The sequence below is a fragment of the Chiloscyllium plagiosum genome, chromosome 10 (assembly GCF_004010195.1).
Source record: "Chiloscyllium plagiosum isolate BGI_BamShark_2017 chromosome 10, ASM401019v2, whole genome shotgun sequence".
Classification (NCBI taxonomy): domain Eukaryota; kingdom Metazoa; phylum Chordata; class Chondrichthyes; order Orectolobiformes; family Hemiscylliidae; genus Chiloscyllium; species Chiloscyllium plagiosum.
Genome location: NC_057719.1, coordinates 29632419 through 29657297, shown reverse-complemented (window position 1 = coordinate 29657297; position 24879 = coordinate 29632419). Strand labels below are relative to the sequence as shown.

General features: G+C 40.1%; 1 protein-coding gene across 1 annotated transcript in view; it reads left to right on the top strand.

Annotated features, from left to right (window-relative positions):
• The window catches only part of lrrc9 (leucine rich repeat containing 9), a 235868-nt gene that overhangs the window by 142044 nt on the left and 68945 nt on the right, over window positions 1–24879 (top strand). The window contains exons 21-24 of the mRNA XM_043697264.1: window positions 4981–5121; window positions 14649–14826; window positions 17667–17887; window positions 18791–18913. Coding sequence (XP_043553199.1) covers window positions 4981–5121; window positions 14649–14826; window positions 17667–17887; window positions 18791–18913 — 663 coding nt within the window. The remainder of the gene's footprint in view (window positions 1–4980; window positions 5122–14648; window positions 14827–17666; window positions 17888–18790; window positions 18914–24879) is intronic.

Genomic DNA, 24879 nt, shown 5'->3' with positions numbered 1-24879 from the left:
TATTAGAAGTGAAGATTTGTACTCCAGGATTGCCATTCCCATAACCAAGCTCTTTCAGAATAGGTACAACACTGCCAACTATCCAACAATGTGAAAATTTACCCAGCTATATCCTGCACATAAAAAGCAGGACAAATCCAACCCAGCCAAAAGTCATTTCTCAATAGTCGGTAAAGTGATGGTACGTGTCATCAAACAGCACCTGCTGAGCAATAACCTGCTCAGTAATGCCAAGTTTGGTGTTCTTCCAGGGCCATCAGCTCCTGACCTCATTACAACTTTGGTTCCAGCATGGACAAAACAGCTGAATTCCAGAGGTGAGAAGAGAGTGAAACATTTGACTGAGTGTGGCATCAAAGAGTCCTAACAAAACTGGAATCAGTGGATATCAGGGACAAAATCTGCACTGTCTTGGAGTCTTACCTAGCACATAGGAATGCTTCATCAAAGACGTGCCCTCCATCATTAGGTCAGAAGTGGGGATGTTCGCTGCTGATTGCACAATGTTCAGCAAAACATCAGATACTGAAACAGTCCATGTTTAAATGTGACAAAAACTAGTCACTATCCAGGCTTGAGCTGACAAATGTAAGTAACATTCACAAGTGCCAGGCATCTCCTAATGAGTTGCCATCACTTAATCCCCCAGTAACAACATCCTTGGGGTTACCATTGATAAGAAACTCAACTCGACTCACTACATAAATTCAGTGGCTAGAAGAGCAGATCAGAAGCTAGGAATAGTGGGGCAAGAATTCCCCTCCTGTCTCCCCAAAGCCTGTCCAACATTTGCAAGACACAGTGTGATGGAATGCTCCTCGCTTGCCTGGATGGGTGCAGCTCCAACAACACTCAAGAAGCTTGACACCATCTAGGACAAAGCAGCCTACTTGACTGGCGCCATATCCACTAAACATCCACTCCACCATTGACATTCAGTAGTAGCCACGTGTACAAGTTGCATTGCAGAACTTCACCAAAGATCATGAGTAAGTACCTAGCAAGACCTACGATTACTTGGATCTAGAACAAGGACATCCTCCACAAGGACTTCCCTTCTGTTTTGAGGAGGAGACCTTAAGACTTTCACGTCTATCCATGCTTTACTCTGGTTGGTTGCTTTCCTTTCACTCTCCTATTTTTCTCTTTTTTTTGAATTTGAAGGTGAAGGATGAAGTTTTAGTTGTATACATCAATTCAATCTTCAGCAGTTGCAATCCTTTGGTCTTCAACATGGGTTCTGTTAACAAATATGTGAGATAGGAGACATGTGGTTTCAGCTTCTAATGATCGTATCCACCTATACAATTACTTTGCCTAATAATGGTCCTCTCGATCATAAGGTCAGATGTGAGCATGTTCACCAATGACTGCATAATGTTCAGTACCATTCCCGACTCCTCAGATACTGAAGCTGGCTAACCGGTCGAAGTCAGAGAGTGGTGGTAGATGGTAAATATTCAACCTGGAGCCCAGTTACAAGTGGAGTTCCGCAGGGATCAGTTCTGGGTCCTCTGCTGTTTGTAATTTTTATTAATGACTTGGAAGAGGGAGTCGAAGGATCGGTCAGTAAATTTGCAGATGATATGAAGATTGGTGGAGTTGTGGATAGTGAGGAGGGCTGTTGTCGGCTACAAAGGGACTTAGATATGATGCAGAGCTGGGCTGAGGAGTGGCAGATGGAGTTCAACCCTGTCAAGTGTGAGGTTGTCCATTTTGGAAGGACAAATAAGAATGCGGAATACAGGGTTAACGGTAGGGTTCTTAGTAAGGTGGAGGAGCAGAGGGATCTTGGGGACTATGTTCATAGATCATTGAAAGTTGCCACTCAGGTGGATAGAGCTTGTAAGAAAGCCTATGGTGTATTAGCGTTCATTAGCAGAGGGATTGAATTCAAGAGTCATGAGGTGATGTTGCAGCTGTACAGGACCTTGGTAAGGCCACATTCGGAGTACTGTGTGCAGTTCTGGTCACCTCACTTTAGGAAAGATGTGGAAGCTTTGGAGAGGGTGCAGAGAAGATTTACCAGGATGTTGCCTGGAATGGAGAATCTGTCGTACGAGGATAGGTTGAGAGTGCTAGGCCTTTTCTCATTGGAACGGCGAAGGATGAGGGGTGACTTGATAGAGGTTTATAAGATGATCAGAGGAATAGATTGAGTAGACAGTCAGAAACTTTTTCCGCAGGTACAACAGAGTGTTACAAGGGGACATAAGTTTAAGGTGAAGGGTGGAAGGTATAGGGGGGATGTCAAGGGTAGGTTCTTTACCCAGAGAGTGGTGGGGGCATGGAATGCGCTGCCTGTGGGAGTGGCAGAGTCAGAATCATTGGCGACCTTTAAGCGGCAATTGGATAGGTACATGGATGGGTGCTTAAGCTAGGACAAATGTTCGGCACAACATCGTGGGCCGAAGGGCCTGTTCTGTGCTGTATTGTTCTATGTTCTATGAAGCAGTCCACGTCCAAATACGATATCCAGGCTTGGGCTGACAATTGGCAAGTAACATTCAAGCCATACAAATGCCAGGCTATGACCATCACCAATAAAAGGCAATCTAACCATCGCTCCTTGTGATTCAATGGTGTTACCCCCCCCCGGATCACAATCCTGGAATTCCATTCCTAAAGCATTGTTGGACTGCAACAGTTCCATACAACAATTGACCAACATTTATTGCCTATCCCTCAAGAGCAACTAGGGATAGGCAAAAAATGCTGGCCAGCCAGTGATGCCCACATCCCACAAAATGAATACAAAACAAATCACAATTATTGTCTTCTCTCAGTCATAGCATGCTACCTCCAATCTTAAAGATTGACCTCCCCAACTTCCTAAGCACAACTGTGGCCCCCTTAATGTTTAGTGAACAGACCCCCAGGACTAAATGTGGTCTATCTTGTCAAATAACTTGGAACAACATGTTGGTTGATAACTGACCAGAATTCTGGTTGATTTCTGTGCATCTCCCTGAATGACTTACCACAAACTACCAGACTGGTTGCTGTGAACCCTCTGAACTGACATGGGCCATCCTCTGAAATGAAATTAATCCAAGCTGCTTGGCTTTTTTCTATCCCAAAAGGCAAGGCAATACACATATTCAAGTTCTGATTCAAGTGGTAATGCACAAAAAGGCAAGGCAGAAATGCTGTGAGCATCCAAGTAGACGCAAAGCAAGTGAATGCAAGAAAGCAAGCGAAGAGCCCTGAGATGCACTCTGTACGACATAAGATAGATGCCTGTCTCAGCACACAAAGCAGCATGGCAGCAGCATTGCAATAAAAGGTGTCAGTGTGTTCCAAAGTTCAAAGGTGAAGAGCTGAACTATGAGAATTGAGTTGGTGATGGTGCCATGATGATGTGGTGCTTTACTGATGCCAACCTCCAACAATTGAGAATCCAGATAGTCGCTACCTATGGAGTATACCCTAAGATGTTGGGGAATGCTAGCCAAGTTGGATGGCTACAGAAGATGCAAGTGAGCAGCAGCCACTAGGTAACTGGTTAAATAAAACAAAGGACTGTGGATACTGGAGATCTGAAACAAAGATGGAAATTACTGGAGAACTTAGTAGATCTGGCAGCAAATGTGAAGAGGAAACTAAGTTATTGTTTTGAATCGAATGATTCTTCTTCAAATCCTTCTCCAAATAATTGTTCTGATTTTCAAATTGGGAATTGGAACCATCAAGTTTCTCCCAGCTGCTTGGGAAAATAGCAACCTACATATGAATGAGTGAGATTCTGAAATAATCACTTATTAATGGATGCAAATAGGCTTCTTGCCACTTATTAATCAGATGTTCATGTAGTCATTGGAACTTTGTGGAAAGTTGAACTTTTTTTCTTGCTGTTTAGAATTTCACTTTCCATTCTCACTATACCTTCCCAAATGTCTCATTGCCCAGGTCATTTAGGAAGTGGAAAAGTTCTGCTTATGGTTCCCATTACTGGGGTAAAGAGAGTAGGTGATGAACAAAAGATGAAAATTGGAACTCCTAGTTCTTGGTGTGCTGTAGAAACATTGGAGAAATAATAGAAAGGTGATACCAACAAAGGGTTTGAATGTGAGGATGGGAATTTTAAAGTGGAGGGGCTGGAAGTTGAGAACCTTGTTTTAAAATCAGTTTTGATAAGAGATTATTGTCTTAAAATTTTATTTTTTCTCCTTCTCTATCTTTTGTGTTTCTAGCATTTTCAGTTTTTACTTGCAGTGTTGAGTCGAGTATTTTGATTTTCTAATCAAATGCAAGTTCGAGGACAGTGAACACAGGAGTGATAGATGAATGGGACTTGGTATAAATTAATGATGAACAGCAGAATTTTGGATGTGCTGAAGTTTATGAATCATGGAGGATACTAGGCCAACCAGGACATGTTTAGATGTTTAGATTCCCTACAGTGTGGAAACAGGCCCTTTGGCCCAACAAGTCCACACCGACTCTCCAAAGAGAAACCCACCCAGATCCATTTCCCTCCGATTAATGCACCTAACACTAATGGCAATTTAAAATGGCCAATTCACCTAACCTGCACATCTTTGAATTGTGGGAGGAAACTGGAGCACCCGGAGGAAACCCACGCAGATACTGGGAGAATGTGCAAATTCCACACAGACAGTTGCCCAAGGCTGGAATCTAACCTGGGTCCATGGTGCTGTGAGGCAGCAGTGCTAACCACTGAGCCACCGTGCCACCCCTCATGTTTGGAACAGTCAAGGACTTTGCCTACAAATGAACTGAAGAAAGGGCTTAAATGAGAGTTGTTAAAAAATCCATATAGATGATTTTTGTGATGTAAAGTATATAATATTTGATGAACAGCTCAAAGTAAAATAGGATATGAAGATTGCATAATATTGGTATTCACCCAAGGGATGGAATCACAAAATTTTAAATGTGTGCAACACATTGATTGGAGTTATCACATATAACATAAGTTTTACCATTAAACTAAAATCCTTTTCTCTTCTCCGCTAGGTTTCTTTATTAGCCCATTCACGGACTGATGAAGAGCGCCCTCGTTGCCTCAGTTTATTGAACTGCGCTCAGAATCTGACTCAGTTAAGCAAAAAGAAACCAAATCCATCTGTCGACCAAAGCACCAACTGGTTTTCCACGGTTTGTAAAAATGTTTATAGTGTCACTCGTCATGATTCAGACCAGACTGCAAACTTTATGATCTGACTGGGGACGAAATAAAGTTTTAAAGTTGAAAGAACTGATATTCCTAACAGAATACAGCTGCAAAACTCAATGTTTTTAAACAGCAATGATAAACTTCACTTTAAAAGTTAGAATAGTAGTGCTATCTGCAATACATGTGCAACTTTTTTCTAACATCCAGAATTAACAAGTGGTAAACATAGATCATATATTGTGATTGAATACACCACAGTGCACATCAAATAGCAAATGAAATCAAGTAAGATCCCAAAGATTTTCTGAGCTACTCCCCCAAACATTGATGACATGATGGTCATCAAAACACATTAGACTTCACAAGGAATCATAATTCTTCACTTTTATTGATCTGCCTTGAGACTGCCCCTCAAAAGCCATCCATCTTGTATTGCCACAATGACTTGCACCTGTTCTAATCAATCACTCCCTCCTTGGTCCATACTTTCCCAGACTCTGAAAAATGCACTCCATCACTTATTCACAAGCATGAGTCAACTTTTTCGCCCACATCAGCTTCACCAAACTAAAAACTGCCACACGTTTTGCCTGAGCTTTAATTTAGCTCAGATGCACCAAGCAAGTACTGCATATGGCTTTTCGACTCTCATTGTCTCAACTGCACTTCTCTTAATACAAACCATCAGCCTTCACATTCTCACCTTCTTAGGGCTGCTTTTGAGTCCTAGTGCCAATTTGTGTCTACCTGCAACTTCTTAGAACCTCTTCCTGAGTTCGTCATAACAACACAGCTATCTCATTGCTCTTGATTCCTTCCCTACCAGAAAGCTAAAAATCAGTACTCACAGCATGGAGCCTGCCCCTGTCTATTTCTCCAGTTATCTGTTTCACAACTCCTTGACCTTCAGTCCTGTTGTGAGGAAAGATGTATTATATATGCATTTAAGAAATTAGTTTAGTTTGACTTCTGAATAGAAGGTTCAAAGTTTTTGCTTAGAATAACCTGGAGTTTAATTCAGAAAGTAGAATGGTTTGCTCTGGCAGAAGAATCAAGTCAGTCAGGAGAACTAGTCACTTTAGCTGAAGTGATTTCATGTGGAATTTTCATGCTGGAAGAGTTTCTTTTGAAACCTACAACTTATTCATTTTCAGAAAGGTTGGGCCACCAGATTTGTGCAAGGTTTATGCCATCAGATTGCGAAAGAAATTGTTTTGAGATAAATGTTGTCAACAGTTTAAGGGAAAGAAACTGCAAAACATCAGTTAATTAAAGGTTTGAGAAACTGAAATAGGAGTGCAATTTTGTTTTGATGTTTGTGTTAAGATTTTTCTATAGATTTGGTGTTTTGTTTGAAGTAGTAAATGTGCTGTTGTTAAAGAACATCTGGAGACGTGTGTTTCAGTGACTAGCCACCATGGAACCCAACTGCAAAATTCAAACCAGGTTGCTTCTTGGGATTAAACATGTCAAATATTGCTATCAGCTGAGATCACAACATTGTCTGCATTCTTTTGAACTGTTCTTTTGTGACCTGCCCCGAAACTGTCCTGAGTGACCAGTTAAAAATCTTGCAATATGCCCACACCTGTTGTAGGGAAGTATTGAATGTTATCATCTAACCAGTCTGGAATTAAGTGTGATACTTTTCAGCCAAAACCATCTTCCCTGGTACAATTACGTATGTAATGAATGGATTTCATCACATTAAAGTTGAAAAGTAGCACATTTACTATAAGTTCCTGACGGTGCAGAGTTCTGTTGCAGAATAATAGTCCAATTGAAAATCTATCTTACAATAGTTTAATAAACTGTTTAATCTACAATATTTATACACAAATCTGAGATCAACAAGGTAATAGAGTAAGATGTATAATACCATGTCCAGTTTCCCCATTTTATTTCAATTCACTTTATTGGCAGTCAGTTAATAGAGTTATTGCTTGCTTTTGTATCAGGAATTTTGTGTTAGTGTTGTTTGATGGGGATTCTGACAAAGGGGTTGCATGACTGAATTGTTGCTATTTTGGAGCTGCTTCTACAGTTCTCTGATTTCTCTCTCGATTGCCAACCTTCCTGGTTGTTGACAAGAATCGATGCTCCAGGGATAACAAAAAAGCCAAGCCATAAGCTCTGTATCTGAATGCACATTGCATTTTCAACTGATTTGATAGCGCTCATAGAAATGTACAACACAAAAACAGACCCTTCGATCCATCTAGTCCATGTCAACCTCGTGTCATAAATTTAGTCCCATTTACCAGCGCTTGGCCCATCTCCTTCTAATCCCTTCCTATTTATGTACTCACCCAGATACCTTTTAAATGTTGTAACTGTAGCAGCCTCTACCACTTCCTCTGGCAGCTCATTCCATACATGTACCACCCTTGCGTGAAAAAGTTGCCCCTTTGGTCCTTTTAAATCTTTCCACCTCACCCTAAACCTATGCACTTTAGTCTGGACTCCCCCAACCCAGGGAATAGACCTTGTCTATTTACCCTATCCATGCTCTTCACGATTTTATCTCTCACTCCTCACATTGAAGTGACTAAATATGTTCTGATAGCTATTATGGAGACATGGCTGCAAGATGTCAAGGATTGGTTTCTGAATATTGAGATGTATATGGTGTTCAAGGAGACTAAGAAGCTAGAGGAAGGTCGATCTTTAACACTTCAAATAAAGATGGTATTGGTGTTACAGTTAGAAAATGACCTTTGTTCAAGAGATCAGCATGCAGTATTTGTTTGGCTAGAGGAAAATACTCAAGAAAAGAAATCTCTTGGAGTGATCTACAAGCCCCTGAACAGTCACCATGAGCAAGAAGTATATAAGAACACACATAATCAACATTTGATAAAGGGATAGTGAGAATTATGGGTAATTTTATACTGCATATAAACTAGAAATAGTTATTTGCTTTTATGAGGAGTTCATACAATGGTTTTGTGATAGTTTCTTTGAGCAGCATGTTCTGGAATTGACCATAGAGGAAGCTAACTAGATTTGGTATTGTGTAATGTGTCACAAAGCTGGTCCCTTCTTTCTAAAAGCTGTTCCTTTTCTCAAGGATACTGTGTCCTTGGTTTTTTCAGAGGGGTCATAAACCAGCTTCCAGTTCCGATTTGGTACTGATTTGGTACAGAGATTAATGGATATTGAGGGGCCTTTTTGTTTATATGTAAACAGATGAGACTTCAGGCCAAAGTAGCCATGTTTTAGAAGTGACCTGTATACTGAAAGGGGAGTAGTCAGCTCTCTAGCTGAGCGGTTCAGTCCAGAATTAGTTAGGAGTTCAGCTGTGTGGAAGAAGGCTCTTTCTCTTTCTGCCCTTATAACTTCAACCTGTAAGCATCTGTTCCAATTTTTAACTTTTTTTTTAAAGAGTGTTTGCTTATAGGGACTGTTGTGTGAATTTGGAATAGCATAATTAAGTCTAGTTTGGATAGACTGAGTTCTTAAGGGGTTCTTTATTCTGTTCTTTGTGTTTCATTATGTAATCTTGTGAATAAATTTCTTTCTCTTTTAAAACCTGGTAGTCAACCTAGCTAGCCCACTCCGGGTAATTTTCACTGTACACTTACCAAAACAAATTGCAAAGTTATGGTCTGGGCTGCCTGCTCAAGAATGTTTTGAGTGGTCTGACCTAGTCCATAGCAAATATGACAGGCATTTGGTTGTTGCTTTGTCATTATATGTTTGAATTTTATATTGGGTATTTTAGACTCATATTTTAAACTTAAATAAGAGCAACTATGTCAACATGAAAGCTGAGCATAAGAACTGGGATATTAGGCTCAGTGATCAATAGAGATGCATTAACAGACATCTAAGAGCATATATCTCAATATTCTGAATAGGTATAAGAACAAGGGGGAGGTGATGGCCGAGTAGTATTGTTGCTAGACTATTTATTAATCGCATGACCCAGGTAGTGTTCTAGGAACCTGAGTTCAAGTGTTCCATGGCAGACGGTGGAATTTGAATGTACATAGTAAGTATCTGGAATTAGTAGTCTAACGATGACCATGAAACCTTTGTCAGGAAAAACCCATTTGGTTCACTAATATCCTTCATTGAGAGAAACTATGAATTCTCACTTGGTCTGGTCTAATGTGATTCCAGACCCACAGCAATATGGGTGTTACTTAACTGCCCTCTGGGCAATTAGGGATAGGTAATAAATGCTGGCTTGATCAATGACACTCACATCCTGTGAATAAATATTAAAGAAAAAAAAAGTACATTTCTACTATAAAGAAAATGAAAAGGGGAAGACTTTCCATCCATGGTTAACAAAAGAGATTAAGGAGACCATCAAACCTAAGAAAATAATAGTGGCAGGCTAGATGATTGGCCAGAATACAAAAAATCAGCAGAGAATGACTGCTCATCAGGACAAATAAATTAGAACATGGGGGAAGCTAGCTAGAAATGTAAAAACGGGGAAGACGAGTTTCTATAGGTATCTGAAAGTGAAATGAGTAAGCAAAGTGTAAGTTGTTGTCCTCAATGTGGTGAGAATGGGGAGTTAATATTAGATGATAAAGAAATTTTAGAAATAACAAATAGATATTTATTTAAGCCTTAACTATAAAGGATACAAAAACATCCCAGTGATTTTGGTAAATCAGAAAGTTCAAAGAATGCACTGAGCAAATTGCAGCCGCAAACTGAAGAAGGTTCACAAGAATGATCCCAGGAATGAAAGGCTTAACATATGAGGAATGTTTGAGGCCTCTGGAACTATACTCAGTGGAGTTTAGAAGGATGGGGGGATCTGATTGAAACTTTCAGAATACAGCCTGGACAGAGTGAATGTTGGGAAGATGTTTCCATTGGCAGAAGAGACGAGGAGCCGAGGGCACTGCTTTAGAGTCAAGGGAAGACCTTTAGAATGGAGGTAAAGAGGAACTTCTTTAGCCAGAGAGTGGTGAATCTGTGGAATTCATTACCACACAGAAGGCTGTGGAGGCCAGGTCAATGAGTATATTTAAGACTGAGAGAGATAATTTATTGATTTCCAAGAGAATCAAAGGTTATGGGAGAAAGTGGAAAAATGAGGTTGAAAACCTATCAGTCATGATTGAATGATGGAGCAGACTCAATGGGCTGAATGGCCTAAATTATGCTCCTATGTCTTATGGTCTTAGAGTCATTTGTGCTATGAATGAAAGAGAGTCTACATATTCGTGAAGACTATTGACAAGCTTATACATTAAAATCTACTGTGAAAAATGGCACCTTATGATTTAGAGGGTAACATACTAACATGGATAGGTAAAAAAAGATTATGCAAAAATGTTTTGTTTTCTGAATGGCAGGATGTGATGAGTGGGGTCTTTGCTGAGCCTTTAATTTCAATTTATAACATTGACTTAAATAAGAGGATCAAAAGCATAGTGGCTAATTTTGCAGATGACACAAAGATAGGGAAGGTAGTGTGTTGTGAAGATGACTTAACAAAGATGCGGATCGATGTAGATATGTTAAATGACTGGGCAAAAGGTTGGCAGATAGAGTATAATGTGGGAAAATTTTGCTCACAGCAGAAAGAATAAAAATTTAGAGTATTATTTAAGCTGTGAAAAACTGCAGAATGATGAGATGCAGGGGAATCGAGGTGTTCTACTGCATGAATCACCAAAAGATTAGTCTCCAGGTAGAGCATTGTATCTAGAAAGATAATGGAATGGTAGCCATTTTACAAGAGGAATTGAATATAAAAGTAAAGATTTTATACTTCAGTTATACAGGACAGCAGTAAGACCACATTTTCAAATACTGCATGTAGTTTTGATGTGCTTATCCAAGGAAAAATGTAAATGCACTGGAAGCGGTTCGGAGTGGGTTTACTATATTGATACCTGGAATGAGCAAATTGCCTTCCAAGGAAAGATTGAACAAGTTGGGCTTGTTTTTACTACACATTAGAAGAGCAAGATGTGGTTTGATTGAAATTTATAAGATCAACATAACTTGACATGATGGAGTTAATGGTATAATCCTACCTGACATTATGATTGTGAAGTCAGTTCTCAGAATGAAACATGGTTTGATAGATCCTTTTTTGGTTAGTTAACAATTACTAAAACATGGTCATACAAGACTGCAGAATTTCTTTAACAATTGAACAAAAGTTCACGAAACAATTAATGAAAACGAAACTGTTTAAGTACAGAACATTATTTAAAATTGTCTTAAAACACACTCTTAAGCAAATCCTGTTTCCTGACACTATCATTATTATAGAGACTCAAATCTGGAGAAACTATCCTCAAAATCAAATCTTTATGTTTGACTTAACTCGGCAGTTCTTTCCTGTGACCCATGTAGTTGTCTTACATGAATACTCTCAAAACTGAATCCTTTGACTTTATCAACTTCTAATACCCTGCAAATCTCTAACTAAACACTTCTGATCTGGAAGTTACACTTTTTTTTATTGAGCTGTTCTAGGCTCATTTCTAGAGGAAAAAGTAACTATATTTGCATCTGAACCTAGTCAGGTCTCCTCAGCACTACCCAAAAATTCTAATCTCTGGTTTTCTTCAGCTAAAATCATTCCTTGATTATCCAGAATTGAAAACAAATCTTACAGCCTTCAATGTTTATAATTGCTATCATAAACCAGCATAGTATAAACAATTTTCCATGAACATTCCAGAGTCCTCACTCTCAAATACATATTATATCAGGTCACAGTTACAAATGAACAATCTGACTTATTTCTTCTTTTAAAACTACTATGTAGACATATCACTATTTTAAAATCCAAACTGATATTAATATATATATGTAAATCTCATCCCTCTCAGCAGAGGGTGAGTGAGAATAACTAGAGGATACTGTTTTGAAATTAGGTGTCACCCTTTTAAGAAAAAAAAGTGGAATTTTTATCTTTGAGGATTATGTGCCTTTGGAACTGTCTGCCTCAGATGGTGATTCTGAAGAAATCCAGCTACTCTGGACCTGAAATGTTAACTCTGCTTTCTCTCCACAGGTACTGCTAGACCTGCTGAGTTTTTCAAGCAATTTCTCTTTTTGTTTCTAATTTCTAGCATCTGCAGTTCATTGTTTCTTTTCTACACTAATTCCCTATTAATCCCATTTTTCAGCACTATGCCCATAGCCTTGAATGTTGTGATATTTCAGTTGCTTATCCAAGTACTTTTTAAAGCTCATGAGGTTACTTGCCTCAACCACCCACCCAGGTAGTTCCATTCCAGACCCCATCATCCTTTTAGATTAAAACATTTTTTTTCTCAAATCCCCTGTGCCTTTCATCTTAAAATTATGATACCTTGTTCATGATCCTTTAACAAAGGAGAATGGCTGCTTCCATTCGGCCCATAATCATCTTATCAAGTCCCCACTAACTTTCTTTGCTCCAGAGAAGCTCTCTGGCTATGTTGAAGACATCTTGAAACCCATTGTACAGAGGACCCCCAGATATAGATTTCTTACAGAAACTCAGCACCCACAGACCAATCAAACTAGGAACATTCCTCATCACAATGGATGTTTCAGCACTCTATGCCTGCATCCTCCACAATGACAGCATCACGGCAACAGCCTTGGTACTCAACACCAACAACTACCAATCTCCGAGCACTGTCCTACAACTCATCTGCTTTATCTTCGATCACAACGTCTTCACCTTTGACAACCAGTTCTTCATTCAGACACATGGAACACCCATGGTCTCCCAATATGCCAACATTTTCATGCACAGGTTTGAACAAGACTTCTTCTCTACACAGGACCTCCAACCAACACTATACTCCAGGTACATTGATGACATTTTCTTCCTCTGGACCCATGAAGAGGAGTCACTGCAAAAATTACACAGTGATATCAACAAGTTGCATCCCACCATCAAACTCACCATTCTTGGACACATGAATCTCCATTAAGAATGGACACCTCAGCACTTCACTACCGCAAACCCACGGATAACCTCACGATGCTACACTTTTCCAGCTTCCACCCGAAACATATTAAAACAGCCATTCCCTATGGACAAGCCCTACACGTAGACAGGATCTGTTCAGATGAGGTGGAACATGATGGGCACCTGGAAGTACTCGGATGCCCTCATAAGAACAGGGTACGATGCTCAACTCATCGATTGCCAGTTCTGACCTGCCACAGCGAGGAACTGTAATGATCTCCTCAGGGGACAGACACGAGCTGCAACCGACAGGGTACCCTTTGTTGTCCAGCACTTCCCAGGAGATGAAAAACTATGCCATGTTCTTCGCAGCCTGCAACACATCATCAATGAGGATGAGCTCCTCACTCAGACCTTCCCCACACCTCCACTTCTCGCCTTTAAACAGCCTCAAACAGATCATTGTTTGTAGCAAACTGCCTGGCTTTCAGGACAATACCATACAACTTTGTCATGGTAGACGCTGCAAGATATGTCAGACTGTTGACACAGATACCACCATTACACGTGAGGACATCTCACACCATATACATGGCAGGCACTCATGCGACTCAGCCAACGTTGTTTATCTCGGACTTTGGGACAGACAACAACGAAAGGTGGCCAAGCACAGGCTGATAGCAAAGTTTGGTACCCATGGGGATGGCCTCAACTGGGACCTTGGGTTCATGTCACACTACAAATGACCCCATTGCACTATACACACAGACAGGTGGGGTGAATTTGTACTTGCAGAATTGCATTTTACTTTGCTCAAAAGCTGCATGAATCCATGTAAGACTCTGTAAATCAGTTTTTTAGATTAGAATCAGTCTGCCCATTGTGGTACAGACAGCCTCACAGGGAGTTAACACCTTCAATACCTTATCTGGGCCGACATGACACCAATTGTTAAAGTGCACTTGAGAATGTAACTTTTAAAAAAGTTTTTGCAGCTTACATAAGAAAGAACTGAAAAAACATGGTCATTCTAAAAGATGAGAGACTTTACAAACAATCTTTTTCAATACATAATTTCAGTTACCTCACACTGAAAACTTTTGCTATAAATTCTGTATCTTGCAATCTTATTCTCACAATCACCTGATGAAGGAACAGCACTCCGAAAGCTAGCGCTTCCAAATAAACCTGTTGGACTATAACCTAGTGTTGAGTGATTTGTAACTTTGTACACCCCAGTCCAACATCGGCATCTCCAAATCATGACTTCATTGATAAAGGCAAGTGTCCCATATGCTGCCTTAACTACCATAGAAACTTAAACTTCCACTTGCAGAAATTTGTGGACAAGCACCCCAAGATTACTCTGTGTTCTTCCGACCTTCTGAGTGCCCTGGTAAACCAGGACTTGCTGTAAAGTCCTAATACACTTCAAGAAATTTATACAACCTATTCAAACGTATGACTTATTCATATGACCAGTTAATTACAAAGCTATCTAAAGTGTTCATTTGTACTGCAGTTTTATAAATGGTAGCTCAGTTGTTAACAATACCTATATCCTATCTCTAAATCATATGTCCTTTTATATTTTGATTTGCATTTGGAACACAGATTACTACGTTAAATTTAGATGGACAGAATCTTTCACGGCTCACAAATCTAGATAGGCTGGAGAATTTGCGCTGGGCTTCTTTTAATAACAACATCATCCATAGATTTGAAGGCTTGGATCACTGCCTCCAACTTGAAGAACTTTCTTTGGAAGACAACTTTATTTCTGAACTTGAAGGTAGTGGTTGGTTTTGTACAGATTTTGTCATTCTTTTCAGATTTTATATTTCATTCTCCTTGTAATACTTGGTAAACAAACTTTATCATTCCAAAACCAAATTAGCAGCTTTTACACTGAAGTAAGAGCTTTTCCAAGCGAGCATGTTGAGAATCATGTGTTTGCAGTTCAAGTCTCAACTAGACATGAACATACAGTCAGCTGAGGAGAATTTAAAACTAGCTGCTGATTTGTTGATTGAAAGCGGACATAACATTTTTTTTATTCTCTTGGGATATGTAGTGAGCCATGGATACTGCCCAATTCTTCTGGTGTTGTGATATTCATAAGACCATACACCATTGCAAGCCAGCTCCTGTCATTCAATATGAGCATGCCTGATCTTGTACTTTAACTTGCTTTTCTGCCTGTGCCTCTTGATCCTTTGATTTCCGGTGAGAAAAATCAATTGATGCTAGTCTTAAGTATACTCAACAATCAGTCACTCACAACCTTCTGGGCTAAATTAATTCTAAAACTTCACAACCTTTTGAGTGAAATTTCTCTCAACTCAGTGCTAAATGGTTGTCCTCATTTTGAGGCTTCACCAACATAGGAGAGTCCATAGAATCCCTGCAGTGGAAACAAGTGGCCCAACAAGTCCACACCAATCCTATGAAGAGTATCCCACCCAGCCCATTCCTCCCCACCCAACCTTTCTCTATAACCCTGCATTTCCCATGGCCAATGCACCTAACTTACACATCCCTGAACACTTAATGATTTAGCATGGCCAATCCACCTAACATGCACATCTTTGGACTGTGGGGGGAAACTGGAGCACCTGGCAGAAGCCCACACAGACATGGTGAGATTGTGCAAATTCCATACAGCCAGTAGCCTAAGTTTGGAACATGATTTATGTTCCCCAGTCATGGAAACAATCTCTCAGTATCTTATCTTAGAGAGCCCCTTCAAAACTCAGTTTCAGTGGAATGAGCTCTCATTCTTCTAAATGCTAAATAACTTTTTTGTCACCATCCCTCTGCTATATGTCTGGCATGTATAAAATTGGGATAGCTCTCTTGGGGACTTGTCAAGCAACAACCTGACATAGTAATGTATGATGCAATGAGCCTAACTGACCATATCCCAGACCTCATGATTCCTATCTCTGGGTATGTCCATTCCCACCACCATGGCAGACTCACCAGAGGTGGCAGCAATATGATTCACAACTGGCATCTGTCTTGTAGGTCCTCAGCACTGACTCCAGACCATGTACAGCCTCATGGCAGGTTAAACATGATCAAGAGAATCTGCTGATTTTGACCTACCACTTCCTTCTCAACTGATTATTAATACTTCTCCATGTTGAACACCAACTGAAAGAAACACAGAGTGGTAAGGGTACAGAATATACTCTAGGTCTGCAGCAGATGGTGAGAGAACCAACAAGAGGCAAAAACGTACTTGACCTAGCCCTTTCCAGTCAACCTACCACAGATGCATCTGTCCATGACAGCATTTGTAGGAGTGACCATCAACCTTGTGGAGATAAATTACCAACTTCACATTGAGGATCCTCTCCATTGTGTTGAATGGTAATGAGCATAAATTTTAAACTTATCCAGCAACTCTAAAGTGGCATATACAAAGCACAATGAGCCATCAGTAGCAGCAGAATTCCATTGAACCATGATCTGTAACCTATTAACCCAGTATATCCCCCAGTCTACAATTACCATCAAGCTGGGACCAGACCTGATTCAGTGAAGTGCAGGAGAACATGCCAGGAGCAGCACAGACAAACAGAAACAAGGTGCAAGCCTAGTGAAGGCACAACACGGGGCAAACGGCATAGAACACAAAGAGACAAGTGATCATTCACTGTATCAGATCTAAGCTCTGTAGTCCTGCCACAACCATGGTTGTGGTTGTTAATGGTGATGGTCAATAAAACAACTTGCTAGAAGCAATGGATGGATTTTTTTTGTTTTTTTTTCTAATTGAATGTAATTTTTTTGAAATTCCCGTATCCATGGAATTTTCTTTCTTTAAGTTTAAGAAATTTATTTGAGATTGGAATGTGCCACTTTCAAACTTAATATGGAATTCAGTTGTACTATAACCCTATTGCAGAGCCTCTTTTATTATGCGATTGCTAATTAAAACTGCCTAATTAAAAATGCGAAATCTAAGGATCTAAAATAGCTCTATTTCCTATTGGTTCTAGGACATATTGTTCTAGGAAACTGTTGCAAAATAATTCTACAGACCCATCTTCCAGACCACCTTAGCCAATTTGATTTGTCCAATATATACAAAGATTAAATATCAACGATTATTCTGTTGTCTTTGTTTAAAGCTCCAATTAGATTTTGCTCCATTCAGTGGTGTAATTACGATTGGGCCGACATAAATTACCCGTATCAGTGTTATTCCTAAACTGATTCTACTTTCTGAGCAAAAATCCATTCTCACTAATGACCTTATGTCATCATTTGTTATGAGGGCTAATCTTTCTTTTAAAATGCTTGACCAGTGAGATGGGCACATTCTAACCACAGATCTTCAACGTAATTTACCTAGTGTTACTTGAATCATTATATGATAAATCAAAGGTTCATTCTTATATTATAATATTCTTTAAATCTATCAAGTCTGGGCAATTGTAGAGACAGTAATTGGCAATTTATTTGATGGCAGTTTATGTGAATTGATTACTGAATTTGCCTACATAACAATGATGACTATACTAGTAATTAATTAGTTGGATTTTGGGGCACCCTGTGGGTGTAAAAGATGCTCCTTGATCCCTGCTGGGTTACTGTTAACTAATTAATTTTTCTTGCAATTAGGGATTTCAAAGCTGATGAAACTGACTCGATTGAATCTTGGAAATAATCAATTGAAAAGTTTGGAAGGCTGTGGTCTAGACAAGTTAACGCATCTCCACTATTTGTCACTAGAAAACAACAACATTTGTTCACTACGCTGTTTACAGAAAATATACACCTTAATAGAACTCTACTTGGGAAACAATCTCATAGTTAATAACTGTGAAATCTACCATTTAAAGGTAAATATGCTTCATACTTTGGTAGACAATTTACAGTGCAGAAATTGGTCTTGTGTTCTGCCACATCTGCATTCTCTGAAAGAAATATCCAATCAATCTCATTCGCTATCCTTGACTCTAATCTTTTAAAATTTTCTTTAAAATAATGTGAAATGATGGACTTTGGAAGAAACCACAAGAAGAGGTATTATCAACGAAGTGGTAGACTTTTAAAGAAAGTTCAAGTATCAGAATGATCAAGGGATTAATGTATACCAAGCTTTGAAAGTGACAGATGGGTCTTCGATGTCAGAATAGAGTACGAAAATGCGAAAGTTGCATCATCACATTTTAGGAACGATGTCATGTCTTTGGAGAGAATCTAGAGAAGACTTAATAGGTTTGTGACAGGGATAAATGACTTCAATTGCATGGAGATCCTAGAGAAATTAATGTTGTTCATCTTAGAGCAGAGCAAGATAAGGAGATTTTTAATAGAGAAGTTTAAATTTATCCGGGTGTTTTGGTTAAATAAAGGACAAATGTTCATGCGAGCAGAAAGGTCAGAAATCAGAAGACACAGATGTAAAAGGTGATTGATGAAAGGAGGTGAAATTTGCAGTAACTTAAGATGGTCTGACTGCACTCCCTGAAAGAGTGGCAGATGACGATTGAATAGTAACTTTCAAATTGGATGAATTCCTTTTGCCTTCTGACATGGACACAGTTGCCCAAATGAGCACCTCCTATGTTTATGATTCTATAATTAATGCGCCTTTAAAAGTTGTTATTTCAGTTTTGACAATTATTTCTTGCAGAACATTCAATAGCATAAAAATGCTGTGAATTTGTAGAAGATTAATTCATCTCTTTAAAACTGTGAAATGTGTTACTTTCCTTAATGGATCTTTTCTTTTTTTTTAGGGAATGGAGAATCTTGTAATATTGGACTTGTATGGGAACCCATTGGTTTGTAAACAGGAACACTATCGCCTTTTTGTCATCTATCACCTACCTTCATTGAGGGCTTTTGATGGAAATGTAGTGGTTAGTATGTGTTCACTCCTTATTAAGGTGGTTTCTTTGTTTATTAAATTATAAGTTGAACATACTTTATAATATTCATGTAATCGTCTATGTTCACGGGTTAGAGTATTTAACTTAAGAAAGTATTTAACCTCATCAGTGTAAACTGAGTTACCTAATTTCATGGGGTGAGAACAGGATTGGATCTGGCTGTTTTATCCCTGTAATCACATAGCACATTGAAACATATCGTCAAGGCTTGAATATAAATATTCACGAGGAATTGGAGGGAAAACAGCATTCAGGGAACTGTGCCATGCCAAGGAGTGATGCTTTTAGGAGGAAAATGCAAAAACAGCTCCTAAAATATAGAAGTTCTTTGTTTCCTTTTCAGTGATGAATGTAGCTAGTTCAATCCTGCCTCAGGCGACTCTCTGTGAGGAGTTTGCACATTCTCCTCGTTTCTGCGTGGGTTTCCTCTGGGTGCTCTGGTTTCCTCCCACAATCCAAAAATGTGCAGGTTAGGTGAATTGGCCAGGCAAAATTGCCTGTAGTGTTAGGTGAAGGAGTAAATGTAGGGGAATGGGTCTGGATGGGTTGCACTTAGGCAGGTCGGTGTGGATCTTAGATTAGATTACTTACAGTGTGGAAACAGGCCCTTCGGCCCAACAAGTCCACACCGACCCGCCGAAGCGCAACCCACCCATACCCCTACATTTACCCCTTTAACCTAACACTACGGGCAATTTAGCATGGCCAATTCACCTAATCTGCACATCTTTGTGACTGTGGGAGGAAACCGGAGCACCCGGAGGAAACCCACGCAGACACGGGGAGAATGTGCAAACTCCACACAGTCAGTTTGTTGGGCCGAAGGGCCTGTTTCCACATTGTAAGTAATCTAAATTAATCTAATCTAAAAAAAGCAAATATGAAAAATGCATGGTTGCCCCGACATGGCAGCAACAATGTTTAAAATTGGTACTCATTTTACCTCAAATGCAAAACTAAGATGTAGGTTCAAGCTAAGTATCTGGAGGAAAACAGTCAGGCAGTCAGTAGTGTCATAACACGACAATGAATCCTTCTGTTAATTAAACCAAACACCCAGAAAAGCTTACCTCGCCTCGTAACCTGTTAAAATACGAGTGATCGAGAACTCCCAAATTCCACTATTTAAAGAAAATAATATTAATTAATTCTAAAAGTGAACATTAAACAACAACTATACATAATTCTAAGCCCTACTTTCTCTTATCTGCTTATTATCTGCCTCCAACTCCATAATAAAATGCTGTTCCAATCAGACACTTACTAAAATTACAATAACTTAATTTCAAAACCACACAACTGCTGTGGTTTTCTGTGACTTCACTCTTCCGGCTCCGGAATTCCCTGCTTCTTCTTTCTTTTTACTGCAAGAATGTTTCTTATGAAAATGTACCTTTGATAGAGAGTGTTTCCTAATTTTTTGGATCTGTGTTGCTGGCAGTTGCTCTCTCTCCAATTTTCAAAATGCCTGCATTTTTATATCCCCAACATTGGATCGTCTCATTGGTTGGATGTTGGCAAATCAATAAATTCAAACTCTATTGGGTTTTAGTATCCTGGGGGATAATTTAAACTGGTTAAATTTGAATTGTTGTCAAAACAGCAACCAAAACTGAGGTATCCATTTCACAGTCAAATGTTACATCTTTTCAATTTTCCAGTACACTCTGGGACTGCCATCTAGTCATACAAAGGTGCTTGTAATCTCTCAGATGAGAACAGCATTCATTCTTGCTTAAAGGTACAGTAAATGCCTTCAACTTCATAACAGTAGCTGTTTCTATAAAATGGTTTGAGAGTTAAATGGAAGAATAAGTTATTAGGTATAATGTAAAGAGAATGTTTTAGCACAGAACTACAATCAAAATGACACATTAAAGGCAGTCAATATGGATAAGATTCATAAAAACAGATGAGATTTTTTTCAGTGGGTTGTGTGATTTTGAAACTCAGATGGCACCAGAGGCAATAAAGCTGTTGAATATTTTTAAGGCTGAGGTGAATAGCTTTTGCTAGGCAAAGGAATCAAATGTCATTGGACATATCACAGATATATTGCGGCGCAGAAGGGGGACATTCAGCCTGTCATATCTCCATTTCTACCAACTCTCCAAATGAGCATTATGACTAAGTGCCAATGTTCTGCCTTTTTTCCATACCCATGTGAATTGTTGGAGTTCAAGTAATCCTCTAACACCTTCTTGACTGCCTCAACGGAACCATCTCAACCATATTTCCAGGTGGAGTATTCCAGATCTAAAGCACTAATTGTATGAAAATATTTTCTGTCATATCACATTTGCTATTTTTACAAATCCCTTTAAATCTGTGCTCTCAAAGCCTCAATATTATACAAGCAGAAACAAATTATCCATATCTAACCTATTCAACTATTTCACAATTTTAAAAACTGATATCAGATCTCCTTTACACTGCCTTCTCTCCAAGGAGAACAGCCTTAACCTATCTTCATAACCTCCTGGGGTTTGCCATTGATCAGAAACTAAACTAGACTTGTCATAAAAATCATAGATTCTGTACAGTGTGGCAAGAGACCATTCAGCCCAATGAGTCTGCACCCTCCAAAGAGCATCTCGCCAAGATTCAGCCTCACCTTATCCCCATAATCCCACATTTACCAAGCTGATCCATCTCATCTGCTCCCTGGACACTGCAGACAATTTAGTAAATCCAATCCACCTAATCTGTACATACTTGGACTGTGGGAACAACCGGCGGAAACCCATGCAGACATGCGGAGAATATGCAAACTCCACACAGATCCAAGGCTGGAATTGAACCCGGTTCTTTGGCGTTGTGAGGCAGCAGTGCTAACCACTGAGCCACCGTGCTGCCTATATACTATAGAGTAGGTCAGAAGCTCAGATTATCACAATTGCTAACTCCGCTCCTAACTTGCCAAAGCATTTTCTGCTTTTATTTTCAGATCTCTAGCATCTCCAGTACTTTGCTATTGTTCCAGGATACTGTATGCTTTATTTACTGCACTCTCCACCTCTCATACTTTGAAATATATATGCACATACACATGCAGGTCCCTCCCATTTTTCACTATCTTCGTAGTTCGCAATGCTTCCAATTTTTTTTTGTCACTTGCAAACTTTGAAACTGTTTCCTGCATGTCAAAATCAAGATTAATAGATATTTGGAAAGCAAAGGTCCCAATACTGACCCTGGGGGAACTCCAATTACAAGCTTTTCTCCATCTTGAAAATTCATCATTATTCTTTATTTCTTATTACTCAGCCAATTTTGTATCTATGTTGTTACTGTCCCTATTATTCCACAGGCTATAAGTTTCTCACAAGTGTGTGTGTGGTACTGTATGTCTCTGCATAATCTTCCGAATCAGCTCTTCTTTTTCCATGTGACTACTATATCCCTGCCAAATAATTATATTTGGGAATTATTCCATCTACATAAGTTAAACTGACTGATCTATATAATTGTTGGGTTTATCCTTATAAACTTTTTGAACAAGTTCATAGTTTTTGCAATTCTCCATTCCTCTGGCAGATTGCCTGAGTCTAGAAAGACTGTATTCTGGTCAGTGTCTCTGCTGTTTCACCTTTCACTTCCATCAATATCCTTGTATGCATCTCATCAGTCCTGGTACCTCATCAACTTTAACTCCTGATAATCTATCCAACACTTCTAATCTATCCAATTTGAACCCTTCCAATCACAGCTTACTCGTGAGAAGACATGACCATGGAATATCAGTCGTGATCTCATTGAATGGCAGAGCGGGCTTGAGGGGTCAAATATTCTACTTTTGCTCCTAATTTAGATGTTTACAAAAAACCTGAAAATGAGTGTGGGAGATCATGGTGCATGATTAGCCTTTGTCCGCTCATTGTTTCTCCAATTTCTAATGTCTGCTCTTTTGTACCTTTGCTATGTGCAGCATAGTGCTACCTATGTCATCCATTGGCTGCAAGCATCAGTAGGCAGATTTAATATTGTAAGTGGCTAACGCTACTTAAAGGCTGCTTGCATCTTTTGAACGGGATATGCATTGTGCAAAATAAACTAAGCATCCTATACAAACTGAATCTCTGATTGAGAAGAGTGGAGAAAGGCTGGGCATATGAGAGAGCTGACACCAAAGTTTTTTGATTATGGATTTGAAGGACAGATGTCGAGTGATTTTTTTTTCACACAGAGGGTGGTGCCTGTATGACACAAGCTGCCAGGGGAAGTGGTGGAGGCGAGTACAATTACAACATTTAAAAGATACCTGGATCAGTATATGAATAGGAAGGGTTTAGAGGGATATGGGCCAAATGCTGGCAAATGGGACCAAATCAGACTGGGATTTCTGGTTGGTGCACATGAGTTGGAATGAAGGATCTATGTCTGTGCTTTATGACTCTATGTCCTCTATCTGCACTGGGGGCAGGAGACAATCTAGATGCATGCTTGCAAGCCAGTGAGAAAAATAATTATTTGGTTTTGTTTCCATGTATCTACTTACTTTTATAAAATCCAGAATTCAGTTATTGTATTGAAAATATTGCTGTATCACAGGACCATCATAAAGCCGGTCAGGAAGGTAAGTAATTATTATTTAAGAACGTACCTCGACGCCAACGGTCTTTTTGCAGCAGAGAGCGGCGGGAGCTGGGCAGAAGTGAAGTCGGAGCGCAAAGCCGGTCGGGAAGGTAAGTAATTGTTATTTGAGTGGAGAAGGAACCCGAGACACTACACGTGTAGTGACACCCACCCTCCCTCCTCTAACCTAAAAAAAAGGTAAGCTACTTGGTGTTCTTGTTTTGGAGACTAAGTGTAGAGTTATGGCAGTGCAGGCAGTGGAATGTTCCTCCTGCAGGACATTTGAGGTAGGGGTGACCACCGATGCTCCTGCTGACTTCATCTGCAGGAAGTGCAGCCAGCTCCAGCTCCTCACAGACCGCGTTAGGGAACTGGAGCTGGAGTTGGATGAACTGAGAATTATTTGAGAGGCTGAGAGGGTGATAGATGGAAGCTACAGGGACATAGTTACGCCAGAGAACAGAGGTAGCTGGGTAACAGTTAGAGGTGGGAAGGGGAGGAAACAGGCAGTGCAGTGATTCCCTGTGGTCGTTCCCCTCAACAATAAGTATACTGCTTTGGATACTGTTGAGGTGGGACGGCCTAGCAAGGGTAAGCTGCAGTGACCGGGTCTCTGGCACGAGATCTGGCTCTGAGGCTCAGAAGGGAAAGGGGGAGAGGAGGAGAGCGCTAGTTATAGGAGACTCTATAGTTAGAGGAACAGACAGGCAGTTCTGTGGACATGGGCGAGACTCTCGGTTGGTTTGTTGCCTCCCGGGTGCCAGGAGACTCTCGGTTGGTTTGTTGCCTCCCGGGTGCCAGGGTCCGAGACGTCTCGGACTGTGCCTTCAGAATCCTTAAGGGGGAGGGTGTGTAGCCAGAAGTTGTGGTGCACATTGGCACCAACGACATAGGTAGGAAGAGGGGTGGGGAGGTCATTCAGGAGCTCAGGGAGTTGGGCTGGAAGCTAAAAGCTAGGATGGACAGAGTCGTCATCTCTGGGTTGTTGCCGGTGCCATGTGACAGTGAGGCAAGGAATAGGGAGAGAGTGCAGTTGAACACATGGCTGCAAGGATGGTGTAGGAGAGAGGGCTCCAGGTATTTAGACAATTGGACTGCATTCTGGGGAAGTTGGGACCTGTACAAGCAGGACGGGTTGCACCTGAACCAGAAGGGCACCAATATCCTGGGAGGTAGGTTTCCTAGCACTCTTCGGGGGGGGGTTTAAACTAATTTGGCAGAGGAATGGGAACCGGACTTGTAGTCCAGCAAGTAGGTTAGCTGTTTTTCAGGATGTCCAAAAATGTAGGGAGGCTGTGGAGAAGGTAGCACTGACAGGGAATACTTGCGGACACAGAGATGGGTTCAAGTGTGTATACTTC